Source organism: Dysidea avara, chromosome 8 (assembly GCF_963678975.1).
Source record: "Dysidea avara chromosome 8, odDysAvar1.4, whole genome shotgun sequence".
Taxonomy (NCBI): domain Eukaryota; kingdom Metazoa; phylum Porifera; class Demospongiae; order Dictyoceratida; family Dysideidae; genus Dysidea; species Dysidea avara.
In genome coordinates, this window is record NC_089279.1 from 3,529,481 (window position 1) to 3,552,198 (window position 22,718).

A 22,718-nucleotide genomic window follows, 5' to 3' on the forward strand; every position below is an offset into this window, starting at 1 on the left:
CAAACTACAAGATCATAAACTGCTAGATGGCGACTGTTGCATCGATTCCTAAACAGTCAAACACTTAACCAACAGATATGTAGCTACTACTATTGGGATGATGAAATAAGCTCTACTGATATACTAACAGGAGCAAATCCAGACTTTTGGAAAGAGGGGTCAAAATGTGAGCCCAAAATGTGATAAATTTCCATACCAGGGATAGAAGCTAGGAAGGAAGCACCCTTCACGGTGCTATTGACAAACTCAAAATGATTTAAAATTCAGTGTGTACATAGCTACATTTAGACCAAAGATTAGCTACCATTTGGTAATTGTGTTGAAAGGTTATATACAACCTCATACATATGAAGTTAGCAGTTATATTTGACTAGATACATGCATGATTCATCTAAGTATATACAGCTGTAGTTATACTGTATATGTACTTACAAACTTGTAGCCAGATATATAAATGGCATACTGTAGGTTAAGTGATGTTTAATAAGTCTCTAATTCCTGTTTATTTAGGTTAGGTAATCCTAAGGCTGCAGCACATGTTGCTGTCAGACCTTCAGTGCTGGCCACTGTGAAGCTTTAATAATAATAATCTATCACCCCAACATCAAAATGTCATTGAAGACACTACTGCTCACGATACCTTGGTCATTGAGGCAATAAATATATATACAGCATTATTATCATTCAATCATTTCTATTACATTGTATAACTTTCATTCACAAATTTTATTTCATTAATTGATATCCCAAATTATAATATACACGTGCATTTATCATTGATATAATGTAATTTAGTTGCAATGACTTGTTCATTGGAGAGAGAAATTTACAGCCATGACTAACTACCATACATCTGTGTGATAAATAATAACAACTTGTACTCCAATTGAAGTGATTATACCAAATACAGGAACAGGGAAGAGTGCTTTGTTTTTGCTTCCTTCAGCTGAAACGATGGGAGTACATTATATAGCATTTAAGATGGTTCACTGCAGACGTTTTCTGAATGCAAACACCAGGTATAGACCTACCATATATGGTAAACTACAATAAACATCACATTTAAATGCCTCACCGATCACATCCCATTCTTCTTGAGATATTTCACCCTATAGTGATATAGTAATTATAGTAAACACAAGGCTATATTATAGTGTAGTGTGTGCATACAGTTTGTCTATCCAGTGCTTGCATCCTGTAGAGGAGGTCAACATCTTCAACGAATTGTTGTCTTGTGTGAAAGAATTCATGGAAGTCCTGCTTTAATACCAACTCCATGTTGTGTTCTTCCAGCATCCTAAACAGCATAAAGAGACTTTTCTCCACATGTCATTTTCAAAATGATGTCACTAGCTAACAATCACTACAAGAAGCAGGAGTTCATAATACTTAGGAGAGTATCCTACTCTCATATAAGGATGCATTGTGAAGTTATGATGTAACACTTCCGAGTTCACCCACTTCTCTTTGTATAATTAATGATGTCATTAATTGAATATATTATCGACTGAATGTGTACCTAAAAATGTTGCTAGCAACTGAATTAACTCGAGCTGTCAGCGTTTTTCATTGTACTATAAAAGCGCGCCATCAAGTATTTAGATAACCATGTAGGAATTTCTTACTGGACAAGGTGTTGTACATATGAGCAACCATAAAGTGCACGAATTGTTGACAAACACTGTGGGATGCTCGGGACAGCCTGACCGACCCGTTGTATTATCTTCTTAGTATATTATGAACTCTTGCTACAAGCAAAGGTATCAAATGCTATGTCTTCCTTCATCACCAGAAAGATCATAAACTGAAACCATAATATTATAGTTGAAATATTGACATAAAAATGTTCATCTCTGAGTACAAAAAGGCAATATTTATTTGATGCCTCATATACACCACACCACTACTACAGTAATATCAATCCATACAGTATACATACATATTATAAATTAGCACCCATACAAAAGCCCCTGTAATAGAGGAAGCCCCAAAAGACCACTTGGTACCAGGTACAACAGTAGTATCTACCAACAACAGTTAGTTGCATGAGAACACTACCCCTCTTGATACTTGTAGTGACCATAAACTCTATTACTAACTACTTGTACCTTACTAGGAGAGGGAAGTGTATCAGATATTCTGGAACATCCACCACACCTTCGAGGTGGAAGTTATACTTAGCTCCAAACAATGGGATATCATCAATGTCAAACGATGGGATAGCAGAGTAGATGCTGTTACCACACATGTGGTTGTCCTCAGCGGACAATCTAAACCGGCACCTGCAAGTGGAGGATAGACAAGGAGTGTGGTGGAAACACTAATTCTTGGGAGCATGCTAAAGTGTTTATACAAGAGAAGAAATTCTAAAGTGATTTATAGGTGTCCTGGTTATCAAGGTGTCTTTTATTTTAGGTACCTTCCAAATAATATCAAGCATCAACACACCTTTGAATGAAAGGCACAAATGTTTTTCTCTGCTAGACTCTGGAAGTATGTGCTTTTTTCATTATAAACTATACACTACAATAATTCATCAGAGTTCTTACACTAATTCATTGGAGTCAATAGTGGTTCCAATGAAGAATCCACCTGGTCGAAGGTTCTCACACAAGTTTTGCAACATCAGCTCAGCCTGAGGAATACTCTCAAAACAATAATGGAGGGAAAACTGACAGCTGGCTATGTTGAACCTCATGGCAGGATTTTTGTACACATCTCGTAGTCTCACCTGATAAATAATAGTATCAAGAGTACATTTATAACAGAATTGGCTTTGAATGGCACAGACTAGCATGCTTAAAATTGTTTTTACTGTAGTAAACTCTGTCCATGTAAATAAAGGATCCGGCAATCATAATAAACCACAAAAATGAGCAATTTGTGTACAAAGTAACTTCCTAATGTAGCCACCTGCTAAATATGGTCACTGCATAAAGAGGTCACCTGCCTAAACCGCCCAACTTGAAAATCTCCAAATATTTTAATTGTGATTGACATAATGTAGTCATCTGTTTAATAAGGTCGGCCCAAAAGGTTACAGAATGTTACAGAAGATGTAGTTTGTGCCACTTACTCGTGTACAATCGGCAGTATGGAATTCAGCACCAAATAGTCGTTGCCTGTGACGACCTCTCATCTTGTCTGACTTATACCTAGTCTCACATTGTTCAATTGATGTGGCTGCAATATCTGCAATGTAACCACAGTGGTAATGTAGTGGAAAGTAAAGTAATGGTCAGAAGCAAAGAACATCATTGTAGTGTAACCCGTAACAGAGTTAAACGCACCACTGTTTGTTGGTTTCTAGCTCTGACCTACCTGCCCCAACAAGATAAGAGATGTTTCCCTCCTTCCACTTGAGCAAGTCCCCTCCCTTGCCACAACACATGTCTAGCACGGTGTAATCTCTTTGGAGTATGTGCATGCGGATCAGCACACTCTTCACCCAGTTGTTGAAGTTGCGGAGATAAAATATTCGACTCTATATGAGAACAAATCACATTTAATAATTACACACAGCCTAGAATTATGAAGAATCAATCACCTATAATAAAACAAGCCTACTGATAATGACAAAAAAAGATAGGCTGGTTGATGATATGTTTAAACAATACATTACCTCTCGTCTAGATTCAAGATTAGGCTCAGCCAACTGGTTATAGAAAGATGCCACTTGGGCAGCATTTCCAGATTGCTACACACAATATGGTAAATTATATACGTAAATCTTTTATATCACTTCACCTGTAAGTCACTACTGTCATCATTTACTTCTCCTTCCTCTTCTTCTAATTCTTCATGAGTTCTTTTCTGTCCCCTCTGTGAGACCTGTGAACCTTCTGCTGCTATATGACCACCATCTTCTGGTTCATGATAGTTCCTCTCTTCTCCCTCCTCTACCTCACCACAGCTGGATGAGTCACTGTCACTACCAGCTGCTGTCTCATGCTGCTCTTCTCTGTCTGTCACTTCTTGCTCATCTTGAGTGGGATAATCAGCCTCAAATTCTTCCTCCATTTGTCTGTAGTATCCATCATCCTCCTCCTCTGTGTCTTCTTCTGGGGGTCTGGGCCATTCTTGTGTTGGATGGCCTGTAAACAGCTGACCTGACTCCAGCCCCAGTGGATCAGGCTTGCAAGGTGTGGGTATCTTATCTTCAGTATATGGTTGAGGTGATGGGGTCCGCCTACAAGGTGCAGTTAATTGTACAATTATGTACTAGTTCAGTTACCTCAGTGGTTGCTTTGGCTGTAACCTCATCACTGATGATTCTAAAAGTAATGTAAAGCTAACTTTTTACACAGATAGACCACACACTGACCACATACCTATTTCTGACACTAACATGTTCATAACAGCATCCCTTTTAGTATCATCTATAAAGTCCAAATAAAGGAAGCGTTTTAGAGGTTCAGGCCTGGACACTACACCAAATTGACAGACCACGACTCTACAAATACCCCTTTGGTGTAGCTTCACTGCTGAATTCCATTCCTTCACACACCTGAACAAAACACACACTGAGACAATGCAAATTTATACCTACTACTATACCGATTGCTGGAGAGATATGGTTCACTAATACCAACTACTATAACACAGCTCTCAGTCATGGCCTGACTGATATGGTGGTCATTAAAATGGTGAGCATCAGGCATGCAATGGTAACACGCCAGTGCTTTTAGATTATGTTTATTTCTCAGGGGTCTCACGACTGCCTCCCTGGCTAACTCTACATCTGACGTGCTGTGTGATACAAACAAGTGGAACTTCTTTCCAGGAGGAAGAACACCTGTCAACAACAATATATGACATAAACAATATTTACAGACACAGACGTGCCAACAAAACCGTACTTTATTATGGTTGCTATCTTTTCTCATAGCAACATACAACAATACTACAAATCATTTCAGCCTGTTATCAAACTTTTACTGCTCCAGGTATAACAGATACAATAAGAGGTTAAGAGCAACCACTTTAACTCTTTACCAGAGGAAACTACTCAATGCACACACACACAGTTAGGTCATGCCATTGTTTGCATACATACTACAGCCATACAAGTAGGAGGAGCTATAGGTATACAACAGCTAATGCCATCACAGCTGGGCACTGTGCTTTGTACACAGACAAAGTGGTGTACAGTGTAAGAAGGATTTACAATACTTTCACAATTTTTTTCATACATGCACGAGATGTCTTTTACTTAAACTATCCCCCACTGAACAATGTTAACACCTCTCAGTAGACTAGTTTCTGCATCAGTCACTGATGTCAGATATGCAACAGTCAATCATGCTAATGGTTCTGCATTATCAAAGTAATGCTTATACAGGCAAGCAATCAGTAAATTCTCTACTCTGACAGCTGTCTACTACAGAACTCCTCTATAACCTGACACTGCCTGCTGCACCAAAGACACCATCTTGACAATCCAACACCTTCACTAATCTGGCAATTTTGATCACCAATGACCATTGGATTATGGACCTTATGCAGGTAACTATCAGTGAGGTAAGGAATTTTACAGTGTTAAGTAATACACAGTATACTGTTGATGTGTATTAGTGAAATCCAAGTTATTTAGGGAATACCACTGTGTGCATTGAATATTTAGCCTGTCTCTTGACATCGAAGTTTACTCATGTAACGTATAACTACATAAGTTATATGGTAATCTGTGAACACACAGAATGATTATATAACATTTACAGATTTAGGTGAATAAAAATCCTCTTAAAGTAGAACAACAGATAGTTATAACCGAGCATATTAACTTATAGCAATCTATATATCTACAAGTTATGCGTATATGTACTAAACACAGTTACAAGTTTGTGCATCCATCATCAATACTATATATTCACATCAATATTTGTTGCATAACAAGAAGCAAATTACAGTAGTTATCTACAGTTAAAACTAATTCAGGAATTCAATCAACACTATATATTCACAGGTGTTGACTGCAGTTATAAGGTATCATGAACAGTTAATATTGTATTGATAAGGAGAGGAAGTCATGACATCACAAAATGTTTACATCAGCTATACTGGTGTTGATGGTAGTTAGCAGATTTTGCATCTAATTAGTAGTCTAGTCCATATTAGGATAGCACACACACTTCTGGTCAACTCACAAGGTCAGAAATAGTTTTCGTTGCATATATGCTGGCACCAGTTAGTTCATAATTTTATTTTTAATGTTATGAACATTTGTAGTATAACTACTATCTGGAAAAGGAGTTCGATAGTGATTGATAAGTGTGCATATTTACAACGTGGTAAAGCAATGGAAGTTAAACTTTAAAATTGAAATTTCCTAATAAACACAATATATAGCTAGGTATGTAGTGGAAAATTTCAACAAAACATACAATACCATGAGAGATAGGTATCTACTACAATACCATGAGAGATAGGTATCTACTACATACTTATAAAAGCCATACTAAGATATAGGATTTTGTGGTAAAGATTCCTATATATAGTGCCAGGTGTCTTGTGCATGTAGGAGTCATTCTTTCAAAACATGCAGTGTGTCCTAAATTTGAGTTATCAATGTAGGCAACTCAGATAACAATGTGGGCAAGCAGAACTAGAAAGTTGAATTTGATAGTTCATGTGAATGAGAATACAACTATCCTAGCTAGTTAATAATTTCAAAAACTCGCTTAATGGCTGAATTCGGCCACCAGTAATCCCAAAAATCCAGCAAAGAAAACAGCGATGCACACAGAGACGAGATACTAATAAGTAATTAAATTTATGTGGCCTAAATCATGCATGGGTTGAGCTAGTGTGATGTGAAGTGACTCCAAAACTGCTCACAAAAAAGTTGTAGTCAAAAATCATGGGAGAACACAGTTTCATAACCAAGGAAGCTGATTGTCAATAAGTATATAGCGCTATTAGTAAGCCGCAGGAATTTTTTGCTCTGTTTATCCGACAACACTATGAATGCTATACCGTATAGAGGGAAACTTTGGCAGGACTAAACTTTGGCAAATAGCAAGTTAAATTGCATTGCATTTGGCGAACAAACTTTTGCAAATTCAAGCTCAATCTTTAGCTTTAAAAACGCTAATCTGAGGTGCTACGAGTAATTAGCAGTTTAACTCTGAAAAATTTGTAGCAGATCGCCAAAGTTTCTCTCTTTACATTAGGTGTTAATAGAAAGGGTATACTTTACTAGAGGATGCATACTTTACTAGAGGATGCAAATCCATGTAGAGATGATACTATACAATTTTGTTTAAGCTGCAATAATAGGAAACAGTGATGCACTGGAGGAGTTCTGTACACAACATTGTGTATTCTGTACAACTTCTCTACCCAATAGTACCCATATGTTAGCTAGTATAGAGCTGTCTGGGCCCACTACAAGAATGTTGGGTGTAGTATAATTAATATCCACATATATAATCATTACCATATATGGAATACACCAAGAGTGTATATAAGGAGTAGTGAGATCGGTACTTTTCACTAATCATCCTGAGAAACTCAACAATGAGACTACTTGTCTTGACAAGTTTGGCTGCAGCCCTACTCTTAACAAGAGCAATAGTAAGTCCATCACAACTACGAGTTACCATCTCATTGTTATGTCTCTCACTACAGGATAATCCTACATCATGTGGTGACTGTACATACAGCACATTCAGAGGAGATCCCGGATTACCAGGACCACAGGTACTGGCTGGCAACATGTACTGAAGTAGTATCTTCTATGCTATTGTAGGGCCCTAAAGGATATCTGGGTGATGATGGTGTTCGTGGTAGGTCAGGCCAACCAGGCACCAATGGAGCTTATGGACCAAAGGGAGATGATGGTGACCGAGGATATCCTGGCCCTCGTGGCCCTAAAGGACAATGTCTTCTCACTGATGGACAACCTGGCCCTCAAGGAGAAAAGGGAGAACCAGGACAGAAGGTATCACAATTCAATCCTAGATGTTACTAGAAGTGCTGTTGATGTCTTAGGGTATAACTGGATACAAAGGAGTCCATGGCCTTAAAGGTTACAAGGGTGAAAAGGTCAGCGATAATTGGTGTCCTATGATGTTGATCATGTGATCCATTTCAGGGACAATGTTGTCAGCATGCTCCACCTGGTTATCCAGTAAGTGTCAATACAGTCATTGTAACTCTGCAGCATTGTCAGTATTGTTGTTACACTTACTATTTACACATGTTGTCATACAGGGTATCCCTGGAGATGAGGGGCCTTATGGTGAACGTGGAATTCCAGGAGATCGGGTTAGTATTTTTGTATAATATAAAGTGCCACCTGGAAGGCAATGTACCTGTGTTTTGGTCAACAAACAACTACAAAATGCATAACAAGGATAATTAACCATTACCTTTTATCCAAAATTTTGTACTCTGTATATAGTTAGTAAAACACCATATATGGTGATATTGTTATTGCATTACAGGGTCCGCGTGGTCCAAAGGGACAGAAAGGAGAGACCAAGGGGCTTTGGAAGGTACCGTGAAAGAGTCAGTACCTCATATATATATATATACATATTTGTGGTTCGTTTACAGACAAGGAAACAGTTTGAGTATCTCGTCAAGTACCTTGGACTTCAGGTAAACAATAAGAACACTTCATTAAAGTATAGGAATTTACTATTACTTTTACTCCACACAGCTACAGTCATGTTGTAAGGCAGGTATGGTTCCTACAAATCCAAATACAAACAGCTACATCTTATTCTACCGACAGCTGGACACCTAGTACACTCTTCAAATCAGCACAAACGTGATGTACCTGATGGTGCACTTTCCTACACATGTCCTATATATGGCACAGTGAGTGAATCATTTGTTTCCGCTAACACTGCATGTGATCTCAATGATTTACATTAGTACGTACATGGTGAGCGTGGATATGAAGGACCAGCTGGACCCAAGGTATATTCTAAGAGTCACTGATAAATAGATAACTTGCAACACAACAAGGGATAACTTGTCTTTAGTTGCATTCTTTCCAGTAGCACAGGTGTGTAGGGATGGAGCTGATTACCAGTTTCTTTTATAACAGACCTTACTAGAAATGAGCTATGAGTTTTAAAATTTACACAAATCTCACTTGTCTAAGATATGCGGCAGTTATACATAAGCAACACAATAGCCATTACGCTTAATTTACTGATAAGCATACTCTTGTCTCTGGACCAATGGTCCTTGTGTCATATTTATTGTTACCACAATAGGGAGAGATGGGTGATGATGGTAAACAGGGACCAAAGGGATACAGTGGATCACCAGGGAAACATGGAGCTGCTGGTAAACCTGGAGAAGAAGGACCCCAAGGATATCCTGGACCTAAGGGATACCCTGGAGACCCCAAACATTGTGAAGAATGTAGAGAGCATGTCGCAGTTAAAGGAGAAAAAGGAGACACTGGAGAGCCTGGAGACCAGGGACCTCAAGGATACAGAGGGCCAAAGGGGCCTCCTGGGGAAGACGCTAAATGTCTAATTGGCAGACCAGGCATGAAGGGCAAGCGTGGTCCATCAGGACCTGATGGAATGAAGGGAGATACTGGACCCGCAGGGTTCAGTGGTAGACCAGGACGTCGTAGCACACTCAAAAATGCAAAACGTGTCCAACTACTTCTCAAATACATTTCAACTTTCCGATCAGAATTCTACAAGTGCTGCTATGGTCAAGAGTATGGTAGACATATCAAAAGAGCAGTAGATGACATCACCCTTGAGTTAGACCAGGCTAACAATGACACTACGAGTGATGAGATCGACACCACTAATGACAACAATGATGGTATGACTGATGATGATACTAGTTCTGTTACTGGAGTGGAATTTTCTTGCCAATACTATGTTAACTATGAACACGGTAGCACCTGCAACTATTATTTTAAATATTGCCCATTCAAGAAAGGACCAATGGGATATCCTGGTCCACCAGGACCCAGAGGAGACCCTGGCAACCAAGGTTACCCTGGACCAGATGGACATGATGGACAAGATGGAAAACCTGGTCCTAAAGGTCACAAGGGTAAGAGGGGACCCTCTGGACTACAAGGCCCTTCCGGAGAAGACACCTATCGAAGATGTCCCACACAAGGGTCAAAAGGAGAGAAGGGAATGCGTGGTGAAAAGGGAGATAAGGGTCCTCGTGGTGATGTTGGCTATCCTGGTGCTAAAGGAGATACCTGCCCACCTTCTACTGGCCCAGATGGGGTACAAGGTATACCTGGTTATCCAGGGATCCCTGGAGAGAAAGGTGTGCAAGGAGCACGTGGTCCACGTGGAGAAAGAGGAGACCAAGGTGACAATGATATCACTGAAGAGGAGTTGGAATACTACAAGATACAGCTACAACAACTGGAAGTTAAAGTTGCCACTGGAAGGTGCTGTTATGCTCCTAAATATTAGACAATGAGAATTTTCAATGTTTATACATTTTTATTTTGATACGTATGCAATTTTTAATATCAATACACATGTACAATGAAAGCTCCATTAGTAGGTATGTTGGACAGAAAGCGTTTTGTTAGAGAAGATAGATAACACTTGGATTAAAACACATATACAACACAGTGCACACATTTAAAAGCTAATCTTTCTATACCAACACAACTGCCTAGCAGGCATTGTGCAATCAAGTCAATACCACCGATATTGAGTTTTATAATTTGATAACTAACAGTACATCGCACACAGTACACACATACAACACTAATATACATATGGAACGCCCTAAGCTATTTGACCATTATTTATCTGTACCTCATCTATCCAAAATTGGAAATGACCATTTTATTAGAGTATTTGAGGTGTGATTACAGGTGTATGTTCTGTTAGAATATTTCAACAGAACTCTGCAAACAAATGTGTAGGCTTCAGTTATTGGAAAAATTCACTTATCTGAACACTTTTACCATTGCCAGAAACCAAAGGGGATTCTGATAATAGAGGATCCACTGCACACACACACGCACACACACACATACACTACATGCATACATACATATGTGCATTAAACAATGATTGCTATACTCTTTGACCATTGACTTAAGCTTTGACTTTAGCTCAAGACACATAATAGTGTGCTGTGTGGTCAAGGAAGTTAGAGCTGTCACACAACAAACAAGTGTGTGTATTACACACGAAATACATTACTTACATGTACCAATAACTCTGATGTATATAGCAACATTTTTCATGCTAGAAAAGGTCCAACCGCCTTCTAGATATATGCTTAAAGTTCATTTTACTTTTCTTCATATTTTCCTTATTTCTACATGCAAGTAACTTGCGCATGCTTTATCCAATTCACCTAAAATTTTGTGGATCATACAAGCCCGATTGACCTTATTTAACTACCAATATTTGTACACAGATTGACTATAGCATGGATGAGTTCCTCCTAGGTGTTGACAAACACACACACAGACACGTCAAACCAATTTCAGGTAACAAAACATGCACCTTGCATGCCGACCAAAGGCTGGCTGCAGGGTGCACACCTGGTTACAAACAACACATATAACAAAAACATGATTGAGATACTCTATAGGCCTTTTCACACTTAATGCGCATTGATTGTGGATCCAGCTGTGGTCAGACTGAGAGTGGATCGAATGTGCATCAATCCATTTCACACTACGTGTGCAGCAACTGAATTCAGTTCACTTTCATGATAGTATGTGAAATAATTATTGATTACAAAAATTTAAATAGCATTGGTCATTGTACTACCTTCTTCGTATTCCTTGGAGTCAGAAAATTATTCGCAGCGAGGAATGTTGTTAGTACACTTACAAAACATTGGGTGCCAAGTAGCTGGGTAGTTGCTATGAGGAAACCTGTACAGGGCACGATGATTTCAGAAGGGTATGCTGTTCCTTCGACACTCACTCATGATCACCATATCACTGAATATAACACTAGATATGCCATTGCTTAGTCTAGGCACAATAGCCATGCTTTGCGCAAGATATGTGGACACTGTATGGTGCCACATTGCTAATTGAGGTAGTGCGCATTAAGTCCAGCCAATTCACCTCTCAAGGCGGATTGACATGAAGCCGAATTAAATGACAACTGCGATCAATCCAGCTCAGGTGTGAAATGGTTTGATCCACATTCGACTGTAGTGTGAAAAGACCTTAACAACTGAAGGATTTCAACTGTTGAGTCACTGCTGACAGCTATCCTCCTACCTCTACCTTATAATGAAAGATTGTGTTTCTAGCAATGCAAGTTTTGAAAATTTTATATAGAAAGTTTTAAAATGAAAAAAAAAATACAAAAAGAGCTAGCTAAAGTCATGCATCAGCCAACTTTTGGTTTAGGTAAGCTTGTCTTTTTCACATATCACATGTTTTTTCAGTCTTGTACTACATTGGTGCTAAATTCATCAAAGATAGTGTGACATTATAATGGTTGTTGACTATTCATGGTTACCAGTTTACATTGACTCCTAAAACTAGATAGCACATGGAGTAATGATTTTATCCTATCCATTGATTCAAAGCAACACATCTACATAAATTCAGTACCAATAGGTTTCTGTTATTAATATCCAGCTATACATACAGTTAGACATATAGTACCTGTAATGCTACAGTATATGACTTTACATGTGTACACTGTGTTATTTGTTCTGGTAGCAAGGAATGGCGCCAGGTATATCATGTCCTTAATACACAATATTAACAGTTCACACACAAGTTCTTACCAGGCATAGTGGTACTTTTACTGTGAGGCTGATGGCTAGATGATTGACCACTTGGGAAAGAAGGGGATTTCCCAACAATACCAGCAGGCTTTGGATATCTCTCTACAATTTTCCTATCCTCTGATACTTTCTCCTGTTTGGCAACAACTTGGCTGTGCACCTGGCCTTCTTCTTCACTGTCAGAAGAGCTGGAGCTAGCATCTGAGTCGACACTACTTGAAGCATCTTTCTCTTCATCGTAATCACTGTTGGCAGCTACTTCTTCACCTAGCCTACTACTGCTGCTACTGCTATGCTTTCCCTGACCAGTTGCCTCTTTCCCTTCCATCTTTATGAACACTTCCTCGTCATATTCTGCCTCAGGATCATCGTCAGTAGAAACCATTCTACCTCTCGTGTGATCCACTTTTAGCGGGTGCGCTATGCCAACGGGTAGCATTCTGCCTGAGGCGTGATGCATCCATCTATGGTTATCTATAAAACACTTATTTAATGTTGTATATGAACCTTCAGTACAAAAGCCACCTTGTTACTGAGAACTACAAATTTAATATTTCCTAGCCTGCAAACATTATTGCAAAAGTAAAAGATAAAATCTGGGTATCAATGACAAGTCCTTGATACAATTTTGCTTGGCCATACAGCAAATTTACATGATGACTAGGTCACATATGTACAAGAATTCTACCTGAAGATTTGGAGGGAACAGAGGAGGATGGTGACTCAAGCAATGAAGAGTCAGACGTGGTATCAGCTGCTGCAGTTTCAACACAGTCATAACACTAGTACAATAACAGCACAAATTACACAAAGTAAACACAACTTTACTCACATCAGCTCTCTCAGGGTCCATTTCATTCTATAAGTTAAAATGTCAGTAATAAGTGGTATTCTTATTAATTAACGCACAAATAGCATGCACGACTAACGCTTTCCAACACACTAACAACAAAAGTTTTATGGTGTCACAGAATATGTGCAAAAAGTACGTGAAGTTCGAGTTATATAGTCTGTCATACCAGTGTGGTAGCACCACAGCGAATCTGTCGAGTTGCAGCATACGCCGCCCACCATTTTGCTTCTAATTAAAGCGCATCTTTGTTTGTTGTCAAGAAGGTCGAATAGTGGTAAGAAACTGTGTCTCTTTGAGTGAGAGTTTGTTTTTGCACTATTTATGAATGTTGTACTTAACTACTGGAAGCATAGGCTTAGTTCCCTTGATTGTTTGGCCGCCTAACCGCCATATTGAAGTATTGAAAACTCGATTGAAGACACCTTTGAACCGAGCTCTCTTCCCCAATAGTCTCGACCGCTTTTCGTCCAGAATAGTGTCTAGAGTGTTGCTTCAATCCTTTTGGTACATTGTACACACTACTGCTTTTTGTGTTGCCTCTTTTTGACTATTGCAATGTTGTCTGGTGTCCTACTACTGCCATGTTCGCTGGTATGATTGAAAGAGTTCATTCTAAATGTATAAAGAAGTCACCACCATGTTGTACATCCAGATAATTTTCCCCTTCACATTTTTTGGTGCTACAAAGATGTAACAGGTTGTTATGGACGTAACGTCTTTGTTCCCAGAGTTGTTACTAAGATAAATATGTTTTATCGTGGATCAGTTTGTCATCATTTAAATATTATAAGTCGTATTTATTTATCCTGGTTTACTATGTGTGTGTGTGTTGTATATTTTACAGGGCTCCACTGAAAATCAGTGTAAGTTGAGTAAATACCCTACTGAAATATTACAATTACAAAAGGTGTCCACCCAATTACAAAAGGGGGGGAAAGTACTTGCCCCAACATCACATGTGGCATGTATACACTTCTCTGAGTAGAGTGTTGTGTGTTTATTATAGCTACCTCCAAAAGGTTATGGCGACCAACAAAGTCCCGAGCAACCTCTGGGATGCAAGGATTAATGATATCCCTCGGTGGTGGAAGGAGAATTTCACTGTTAAGAAAGCAGCAAGATATCCTGTGTCGCTTATTCAGGCATACAGAAATAAATATATCCTCTGCCGGAAGGCTACCATGCGTCCATTTTTCCACTTCATAGGAGCGTTGATGGTGTTCCACTACTGGGTTGATATGAGGTACAAGGGGTTGAGAAAGAACCACCGCCTCAGAGAATACCATTAAACTTGACTATACCAAACAATGTATTATTATTATAATAGTGATATGATGATGAATCATGTGAAGTTTTAATATCTACTAGTTGCATGACTATTAGTGTTGTATGGCCAAACCACTTTTCTTCATCACAATACTTATTAATTAGAGATTTATAAGTACCTATTCCTCTTTCAGAGTAGCTGCTCATTTTCTCTAATATTAGTACTGTGATGAAGAAAACTGGTCTGGCCATACAAGATTGTATTGGTATCTTGTTGATGGTAGAACAAGAATTTGGAACTGATGTAATGTGAAACCAATGAACAGTTAATCTGTCAGTGTTCTCTTTAACGGGTGTCCTCATTCACAGGTAGTTTTGGATGTGATGTATGGGACATCTGGTTACTGTTACAGAATCTCTGTACAAACAGAATTCAATTGAAATAATAATAATATCTACTTATTCTTGCAATCATCTTTATACAAATGAACAGATATTGCTGAAAGTCATCTGTGGTAGGCCTGCCACTTACATGCATTTCCAACAAACAGTAACTCCTGCAAACTGTTGAAGTTGATATTATATTAAAGTGTATTCTGTTGCATTGAGTTTTTAAAACATAAATCAGCGTTCTGCCATTTTTATACAAAAAGGTGAGAATGTGTTTGTTTATAGGAATTGATTGGTGCTACCAACATTCCAGCAGTGCTTCTTTAGTAGCCAGGCATTTTACTGTCTACACCATAATGCATACCCCAGTAGGCTGCATGCAAAATACCTGACAGAAAATAAATCTGCTGCTGTAGGATTTGGTATGGAAAGCAACCCAAGAATATCATTACATAGAGTGACATAATTAAATGAACTACATATCTGTGCCAGCTGTTTCATCTGTGTTATTGTCAAAAGAAGTTCTTGATAAAACTTCTACTTGTGGTACGAGTATCTCTTTGTCATGATCATCTTCCCAGGGCAACTTGTAACTAAGTGTGGGCAGCCAGTGTTCACTACCAAGTGCCCTGGCACATGCTAACTCAACTAGTAGGATAACAAATGACAGTAGGATACCAGTCCCTAGTAAGATGAATAATCCACCAACTGAGTCCAAGTCAATTGGTTCACTGTCCTGTTGTGCAGAGGCACTATCTCTAGTTATGTCACTGTCACAAGTACGTCTGTGTTGGAAGTACTCTGTAATTATTTGCTCTAACACACCGGCTTCTCTGAGCTCCAGTATAGCTAAGGAGAAATCATCAGTGTAGGGAGAGTTCTTATTTAGTCCTAGACCATATCCTGAAGGATTAAACAAGCCATCTCCAATATTCTTCAGTGTACAATTGGGATTGTCATCATCATCTTTCCTTGAGCTTATGAAATCAACAATGGGACTGTCCATGATTAAGGCAATCTTATCATTAATGACAGCTGCAATAGCCTCAGTCAGGTTGTCATATAACAGACCCTCCATCTCCATGTATTGGTAAGCTTCTTGATATGCCTTGATTGGTGAGTTTTTGAAGAAGTCAGAGATTTGTGTATTGTTGGTAGTACCAAAACGCACATCTGGAGGAATTTTGCTGACAAGTTTGTCAATACTGTTAAAACCAGTTTCGATTGTTGGTGCAGCAAATATAGCAGTGAGGTTTGCAGTGTAAGTAGCAGCCAACACCAAACACACAAACCACCAACCACCCATTAGAACTCTTGCAGAGACTGACCTTGGTGCTGTTTCTGCACCTGTACACAAACAAGAAGTTATGTACATAAATCACCAACATAAACTGTATTATCATACCTTGTTGAAATATGGCAGACAGCACTTGCCAGATAGAATTATACAATGTCATTTGAAATTGTGATTCCCATAATGAGAAATCATCTGGTGGACTCTGGTACCAGTCATAAGGACTCAACCTCCCAATTATGGCCACTCCAATACTAACTGCAACAATAGATGCTAGAATTAGCAGCCAAAGACTTGTCTCAAATGGCTTTAAGAACAGGAACAATTGATCTGTAGTAAATTCATCTCTATCTTCAACTTTATAGAGAACTCTTAGTCCAATATCAAAGTATGCTCTAGTAAAGTCTATTACAGTTTCTCTACCTGCTGATATAGTGAAATCAGCTAACGCAATTTGAGATTTCTATATATGAAACATTATTTGATAATAACTGACAATATTACAGCCCTTACATGATCAATTAGATCTTTCACTAATCCTGTCCAGGTATTTGTTTCTTCATCAAAGGCTCCATAATTCCCATCAGCCACAATACTAATGGTATAGGTGAACCCCATTAGTTCACTCAACTTATCCATCAAGTCAATACACAGTCCTTCAAATCTTCTAACAGTATCATTGTCTCCTTTTATCTCTACAAATGGTTCAGCCTATAACATTGCACACGTACTCAATACATGTCTTGTCACTTTGTACTCATTTCTCACTTCTATGGTAACAACATCAAAGTTGTAGTTGCTATAGTCATATCGATAAGGAGAATTTGGAGGTGCTCTTGATGGGGGCCTTGACACACCAACACCACATCTAATATCACTAACACTTTGACACAAGTTCACACTGTTTGCTTCTTGTTGAGAACACCAACGAATAGGTGATATTGTTTGGAGGGTTTCATTTCCTCCTGTCCAAGTTGCAACCTACAATTATAAATCCCCTATTACACACACACATGCACACACGCACGCACACACACTACACACATGCACACACACACACTACATACTATATAATTTAAATCACATTCATACAGTGTACGACTCACTTTGTTCAGTCCAAACTCACTAAAGCTGATGTATTGGTAAACATGACCTCCTGTTGTTAATGTATGATTGATAGAATCTGATTTGGTCTATATAAGCATAATTCACTCCATAACATGTACATAGCTGAATTGTTAACCTTTTCTAGGACTGATTGAATCTCTTGCCAAATGACCACACCTCCAAAGTATCACATGACTGGTTAGTTTGTGTAAAGCCAGGCTCCATCACAGTCACCTCTGCTACACCCTGAGTTATTATTGTGATTGCGTCATAAAGGTAGGCAGCACTCTGTACAAAATCTGCCTATCATATCAATGCATTATATGAAGGATGTACCTGTGACTGCTTGACTGATCCATATCCTCTCCAAACATCAGCAAACTCATCAAGTTTTGGTGTGTTGGACACAGTTGGGTATACCCCAAGTAAACGTGGTAGTTGTGGTAATGATGCACCCTCAGCAACACGAGAGGTTAACTGTAAATGCATATGCACACTTTAAGATGCTACTCATATGTGTGACTGTAATACCTTTTCTGCAGCTGTTCCTGACAGTATCCATACATAAGGAGCCTCAGATAAACCTTCCTCTTTGACCTGTATATATGAGGGATATATATGTCTGAAATAATAATTATACGCATGACTCCTGAGAGTGCACAGCGCTAGCTTGATGAAAAGTACATATAAAACTCTGAGGTATATGCTACACCCCAGTAGAGGAAATAGCAATAAATTAACTGTACCTTTAGTGATTGAAATAGGTAGAATCATTCACTTAATTATATTATGCACTGAAATTCTGTTGAACACAGAAAAAATCCCAGAACAAAATTAATGGTGACTTGATCTGCAAATAACTTTTACTCCAGGAAAGTGGCTAGATACTGTAGTCACACAGCCTGGGATCCAATATTTTCTGTGCATTTAACTAATAATTAAACGTATAACCTTATTAACTACCATCCCAGTTTTCTTTGTTATGACTTAATGCCATAACATATGTTAAAGCATATATAAGACAAGGCATTATAAACCTGTGCATGGCTGTCCACTCACCATTGTGAAAATGCGTAGCACTTCACTAATTTTGTAGTGATGGAGGATGATGACAGAGATTTCACTTTGCTTAATTTTCACCAGTCTTGACCTCATAGCCACATCACTATCATCTGTATAATACACTGCAGCTACTCTGTAGCTAGTTGAGGAGCCCGGCATGAACAGTTCAATACCTATACATCAGGTGATAGTCGCACAGGGTCGTTTAGTAGTCTCACGTAGCCAACCTCTTTCAGTTCTCTTTTTCATCAGGTAGTTAAAATGACCCAATGAAAAAACAAAACAAAAGGAGGCTGACTATACAAAACTTCGGTATTAATAGGTTACCTGATCCTGGCCATGTTATCAGTACTACATTGGTCCATGAAGTATCAACTAGTACTTGGGACAATGCATTAGCTATCTGCTCCTCTGATGGAGTAAGGTTTATTACTGAACTGCTATGATAACTGGTAATGTGTGTAGTGGATATCACTGGGACCTGAACTGTATCAATGACATGTTTTACTGCACTAGGTAGTGGCTGATCAGTTATGAAGGCCACTACACCATCAGACAGCAGCTCACAAACTAGTAAACACATGTTGGCTGTGGTGTAGGCATGTTGCTAACTCACTTCCGTTCCATGGAGTAGAGGGTGATAATTCATGGGTCTCAAAACAGACTTGATCAGTCTCAACATCAGCAAGAGCCAACTGTACAGCTCTGGTCTGGTAGCTCAATGGCTTGAACAATCCAACTGTATTTAATACACTCTTGTAGCTACACGTACTGACAATTAAGAGTTTAATAGGGGAGTGCCCTTCCCATTATAAACTCTTGGTACTGAGAATACACCAGGCTTACTTATTCTGTGTTGGTCATGGCATACTGTACCAGTCACATGTATAATCACAATTATAATGATGCCAGTTCTTACGAGATGGTTCACAGAATCTGCAACCATTGTACCTCTGTGTGAGGCACGCCCACTAAACTATTCGAACAATTTATGCACAGCGACCGCGTATGGTCGCTCAGTTGACATGCCAGCCACGCCCACTAGCAATTTGTTTGCCGCCACACCGCGTCTGCAAGGTTTCTCAGTTGATATGTTGAGATTAATAGTAGTTGTTGTTGCAGCTTTGATGGGAATAAGTACTTGTACATCTCAGCCCGTCCAGCTAGGTACATGAGCAGTGTAGCTATATATAGCTATTTCAGTAGAGTTGCCGGTCAAAATAGGAAGATGCTTGTTTCTGGAGATATTCACACAGCCAGTGACTGACCTTACAGATAAGTAAACAAGTGCTAATTTTATTATTGGATTGTTTGTAGCATTTGATATCAGCATAATTTTAACACACGTAAATAATACTAAATATCAAAAGGTGGTCATGTGACCAAAAATCCTGCATGAAGAAGCCTTCCTTTATTGTTTCTGCATGGTGATTTTCACACAGACTGATAAAACAAACAAGTGTAAATTTGTTATTCTTTTAAAAGGAATTGTAGCTAACAGTTATTTTTGTAACTGACTAACTAGCTATATCAAGTATTTAATTATTTTTCTTATCAAAATAAAATTCCTCTTATAGAGGTTGTACATTCATAAATACAATGCAATTACAACTCTGCCTATTGCTTTCGATATCAGTGCAGTTTTACATGCTTAAAAATATCCTATCAACATGACCAATAGTCCCATAACAGTCATATTGGATGTGCTTGTGCATGCTATAGCACTACAAGATAGAAAGAAATACAATTTTGAATTGAGTCTTAGATCACCCTAAAATACAATAATTTTTGTATGGGCTATCCAATGTAGCTATGATGAGATTTTCGATCACGTGACCACCTTCTGAATATAAAATGCTACAAGCAATCCATTAATAAATTAGCACTTGGTTGCTTTATTTGAACGGTCAGTCTGTGGTGAAAAATTGAAAAGAAGCATCTTCCCATTTTGAGTGGAAACCCTATACTACATATTGTAGTCTCCCACTAACTTTTTTTACTTTTGACTTGACCAGATGAGAAAGAAAAAATATTGCATGATCTCCAACTGTGCAATCACTGCACTGCAGTCAAATATTTTCTAGCTTTAAGTATTTATAATTAGAGCGGCATAGCTGCAAGGGGCCACTCTAAATTTCAGTACAATTTTTGAGATTAAATGAGTACAACACTCTTAAACTGTTACAGTTACTTTTAATAGGAAGCATATGTGCTACTTAAAATGAAGTAATTATATAAATGATTGTTATGAATACTTTCTTAGAACTAGAAGTATCTAAGATTTACGCTATCATTTTACTGGAATAAATTGAGAAATTCTAATTATTAGAGAAAAGTATGTTTTAAGCTACGTAAATGGTCATTAAGTGCATTACTGTCAAACCATTTGTTGGTGGCAGCTTTATACTACTAGCAATATGTTTTGTTGTATCATTTGCTATTCTATTCCTGGAGATAATGTGGAAATGTTTTGGAATTACTACAAAAATTAAGGTATATTGGTAGTAAGGGTTATTGTAATTACCTACCTCTTGCTGGTAAATTGCTCTTACAGGACATGGTCATGCAGAACACATCTTGGATTATCGAAGGCCAACTGGACTGCTACTGTCAGTGATACAGGACATGATGGTGATGGAGAATCAACAACTGATGAGGGAGCGATCCTTACTCCAAGGGAAAGCTCTGCACAACATACATTGCCACCCCCTGACATCTTTGAAGCTTTTATCAAACACCAACCTTCCTCATAATGAAAAAAAATGGACTGAATTTTATGTGACATTACATCATTAAATCTGTCCACTGGACTCCACCCAGCAATGTGTTGTATAACTGTGTTGCATGTATATGCAAATGACTTTTTTTCAATCCCCTCAGTAGCACTGTATGTACATATATCATGTGTTTGTACATAGTGTGTAGTGTATTATGTGTGCACTGTTTAATAGATGTTCCAGTCAAAAAAAATAGCAACTCAAAGTGCTGCACTTTAGTTTTAACAGTGTGTGTGTGTGTGTGTGTGTGTGTGTGTGTGTGTGTGTGTGTGTGTGTGTGTGCGTGTGTGTGTGTGTGTGCGTGCATGTGTGCACTCACCATGCTTGTACTCTTGCTGAGGTGTTACAAGCCTCTCAGGGATGCCATCAGCTTAACTCTGCACAAAGTGCAAAAACAGCTGTTTTAACAGCTAGCACTTGTAACATGTGGTCAATGGTGCACACTTAAGGTCCCATTGAGGTAGAAAGTTAACAGAATGATGGTCAGAGTGATGAAGACAGGAAGATACGTAGATCATAGTCAAAATAGTGCTTGCATGAGCTGAGGTGGTATGATGTGTCTGTAGGAGCATACAAGAGACTAAATGGCTTGGTGATGAGGTTTATGAAGTGAATGGTAGTGTGCTCTGGTAGGCCAGTACCATCTGGAGGAGTACATGTGTAAAGAGGAGAAGGAGTAGCACTGGCACTTAATGGCCCAGGTATAGCAGTTTAAAAGTGTGGAGGAAGACAATGGAGTTAAAGGATAGAGGTCAAGATGTCTGTTAACTTACTTGGAGTTCTGCAAGTCAACAAAATAAGGAAAAGTTTTTCAGCAACTTGGTACATTCTTAAATTCCCTGCTGACAAGAGAACGGTGTTACATATTTGCTGTAACACAGCTTTTGTCTGATATGTATATCCTCATGCCTGTGTTACAACTATTACATATTATCATACAGCTAGGTCAGCTAAAAAGGTTAGGCTCTTAAGGTCATCATCTCCTAATCATGAGACCTCTGATACAGTACGTTATAGTGTACTAGCTATATACTTCACTTGCATAGACTATTTTTGTACGACACATTCTGGTACAAACCAAGTGATAATGGTACAGATAGTCAGATGAAGTGTGGACCAGAAATGACATTGACCCCCTTCTATGAGTCATGAAATACATGTTTGGAACTTATCAAATATTACCATGTAAAGAGGTGGTCTTTGCAAAAAGATGGTCTTTATAAAAGATGACAGTGAAGTTGTC

At 38.5% G+C, this 22,718-nt stretch overlaps 4 protein-coding genes and 2 long non-coding RNA genes across 8 annotated transcripts; 3 read left to right on the forward strand and 3 right to left on the reverse strand.

Annotated features, from left to right (window-relative positions):
* Nucleotides 1-667: 667 nt before the first annotated feature.
* Nucleotides 668-13,839, reverse strand: LOC136264513 (uncharacterized). Of its 3 annotated transcripts, XR_010705157.1 has the most exons (17): nt 13,746-13,839; nt 13,559-13,585; nt 13,415-13,508; nt 12,727-13,200; nt 4,558-4,795; nt 4,332-4,507; nt 4,235-4,274; nt 3,748-4,189; nt 3,623-3,697; nt 3,322-3,484; nt 3,077-3,192; nt 2,550-2,731; nt 2,109-2,282; nt 1,171-1,297; nt 1,076-1,109; nt 902-1,027; nt 668-853 (listed from the first exon to the last, which is right to left on the reverse strand). XR_010705157.1 is itself a non-coding variant. In XM_066059273.1 (16 exons), exons 2-16 carry the CDS (start codon nt 13,577-13,579, stop codon nt 987-989), a joined length of 2,397 nt encoding a protein of 798 aa, XP_065915345.1. In that variant the 5' UTR covers nt 13,580-13,585; nt 13,746-13,839; the 3' UTR covers nt 668-986. The 3 variants fall into 3 exon arrangements, 1 of the variants encoding a protein (XP_065915345.1); XR_010705158.1 differs by having other exon boundaries at nt 668-1,027; nt 2,114-2,282; XM_066059273.1 differs by having other exon boundaries at nt 668-1,027.
* On the forward strand, nt 7,498-10,499 carry LOC136264515 (collagen alpha-1(I) chain-like). The gene is made up of 12 exons (XM_066059275.1): nt 7,498-7,575; nt 7,630-7,701; nt 7,751-7,942; nt 7,993-8,046; nt 8,096-8,131; nt 8,215-8,268; nt 8,448-8,498; nt 8,560-8,604; nt 8,666-8,687; nt 8,741-8,826; nt 8,884-8,928; nt 9,231-10,499. Exons 1-12 carry the CDS (start codon nt 7,519-7,521, stop codon nt 10,416-10,418), a joined length of 1,902 nt encoding a protein of 633 aa, XP_065915347.1. The 5' UTR covers nt 7,498-7,518; the 3' UTR covers nt 10,419-10,499.
* On the forward strand, nt 13,654-14,937 carry LOC136264526 (uncharacterized). Its single transcript, XR_010705160.1, has 2 exons — nt 13,654-13,853; nt 14,586-14,937. It is a non-coding gene; the product is annotated as an uncharacterized lncRNA (long non-coding RNA).
* Nucleotides 14,938-15,653: 716 nt separating this feature from the next.
* On the reverse strand, nt 15,654-18,857 carry LOC136263811 (probable glutamate receptor). Its single transcript, XM_066058436.1, has 10 exons — nt 18,696-18,857; nt 18,168-18,233; nt 17,973-18,113; nt 17,871-17,924; nt 17,773-17,823; nt 17,636-17,722; nt 17,298-17,510; nt 17,043-17,240; nt 16,641-16,992; nt 15,654-16,582 (listed from the first exon to the last, which is right to left on the reverse strand). Exons 1-10 carry the CDS (start codon nt 18,855-18,857, stop codon nt 15,711-15,713), a joined length of 2,196 nt encoding a protein of 731 aa, XP_065914508.1. The 3' UTR covers nt 15,654-15,710.
* On the reverse strand, nt 18,802-19,686 carry LOC136264523 (uncharacterized). Its single transcript, XM_066059284.1, has 4 exons — nt 19,545-19,686; nt 19,315-19,437; nt 19,026-19,268; nt 18,802-18,938 (listed from the first exon to the last, which is right to left on the reverse strand). The coding sequence occupies exons 1-4, from the start codon at nt 19,642-19,644 to the stop codon at nt 18,931-18,933; spliced, it is 474 nt and encodes a 157-aa protein (XP_065915356.1). The 5' UTR covers nt 19,645-19,686; the 3' UTR covers nt 18,802-18,930.
* Nucleotides 19,687-19,745: 59 nt separating this feature from the next.
* On the forward strand, nt 19,746-21,573 carry LOC136264527 (uncharacterized). The gene is made up of 2 exons (XR_010705161.1): nt 19,746-19,865; nt 21,253-21,573. It is a non-coding gene; the product is annotated as an uncharacterized lncRNA (long non-coding RNA).
* Nucleotides 21,574-22,718: the final 1,145 nt, after the last annotated feature.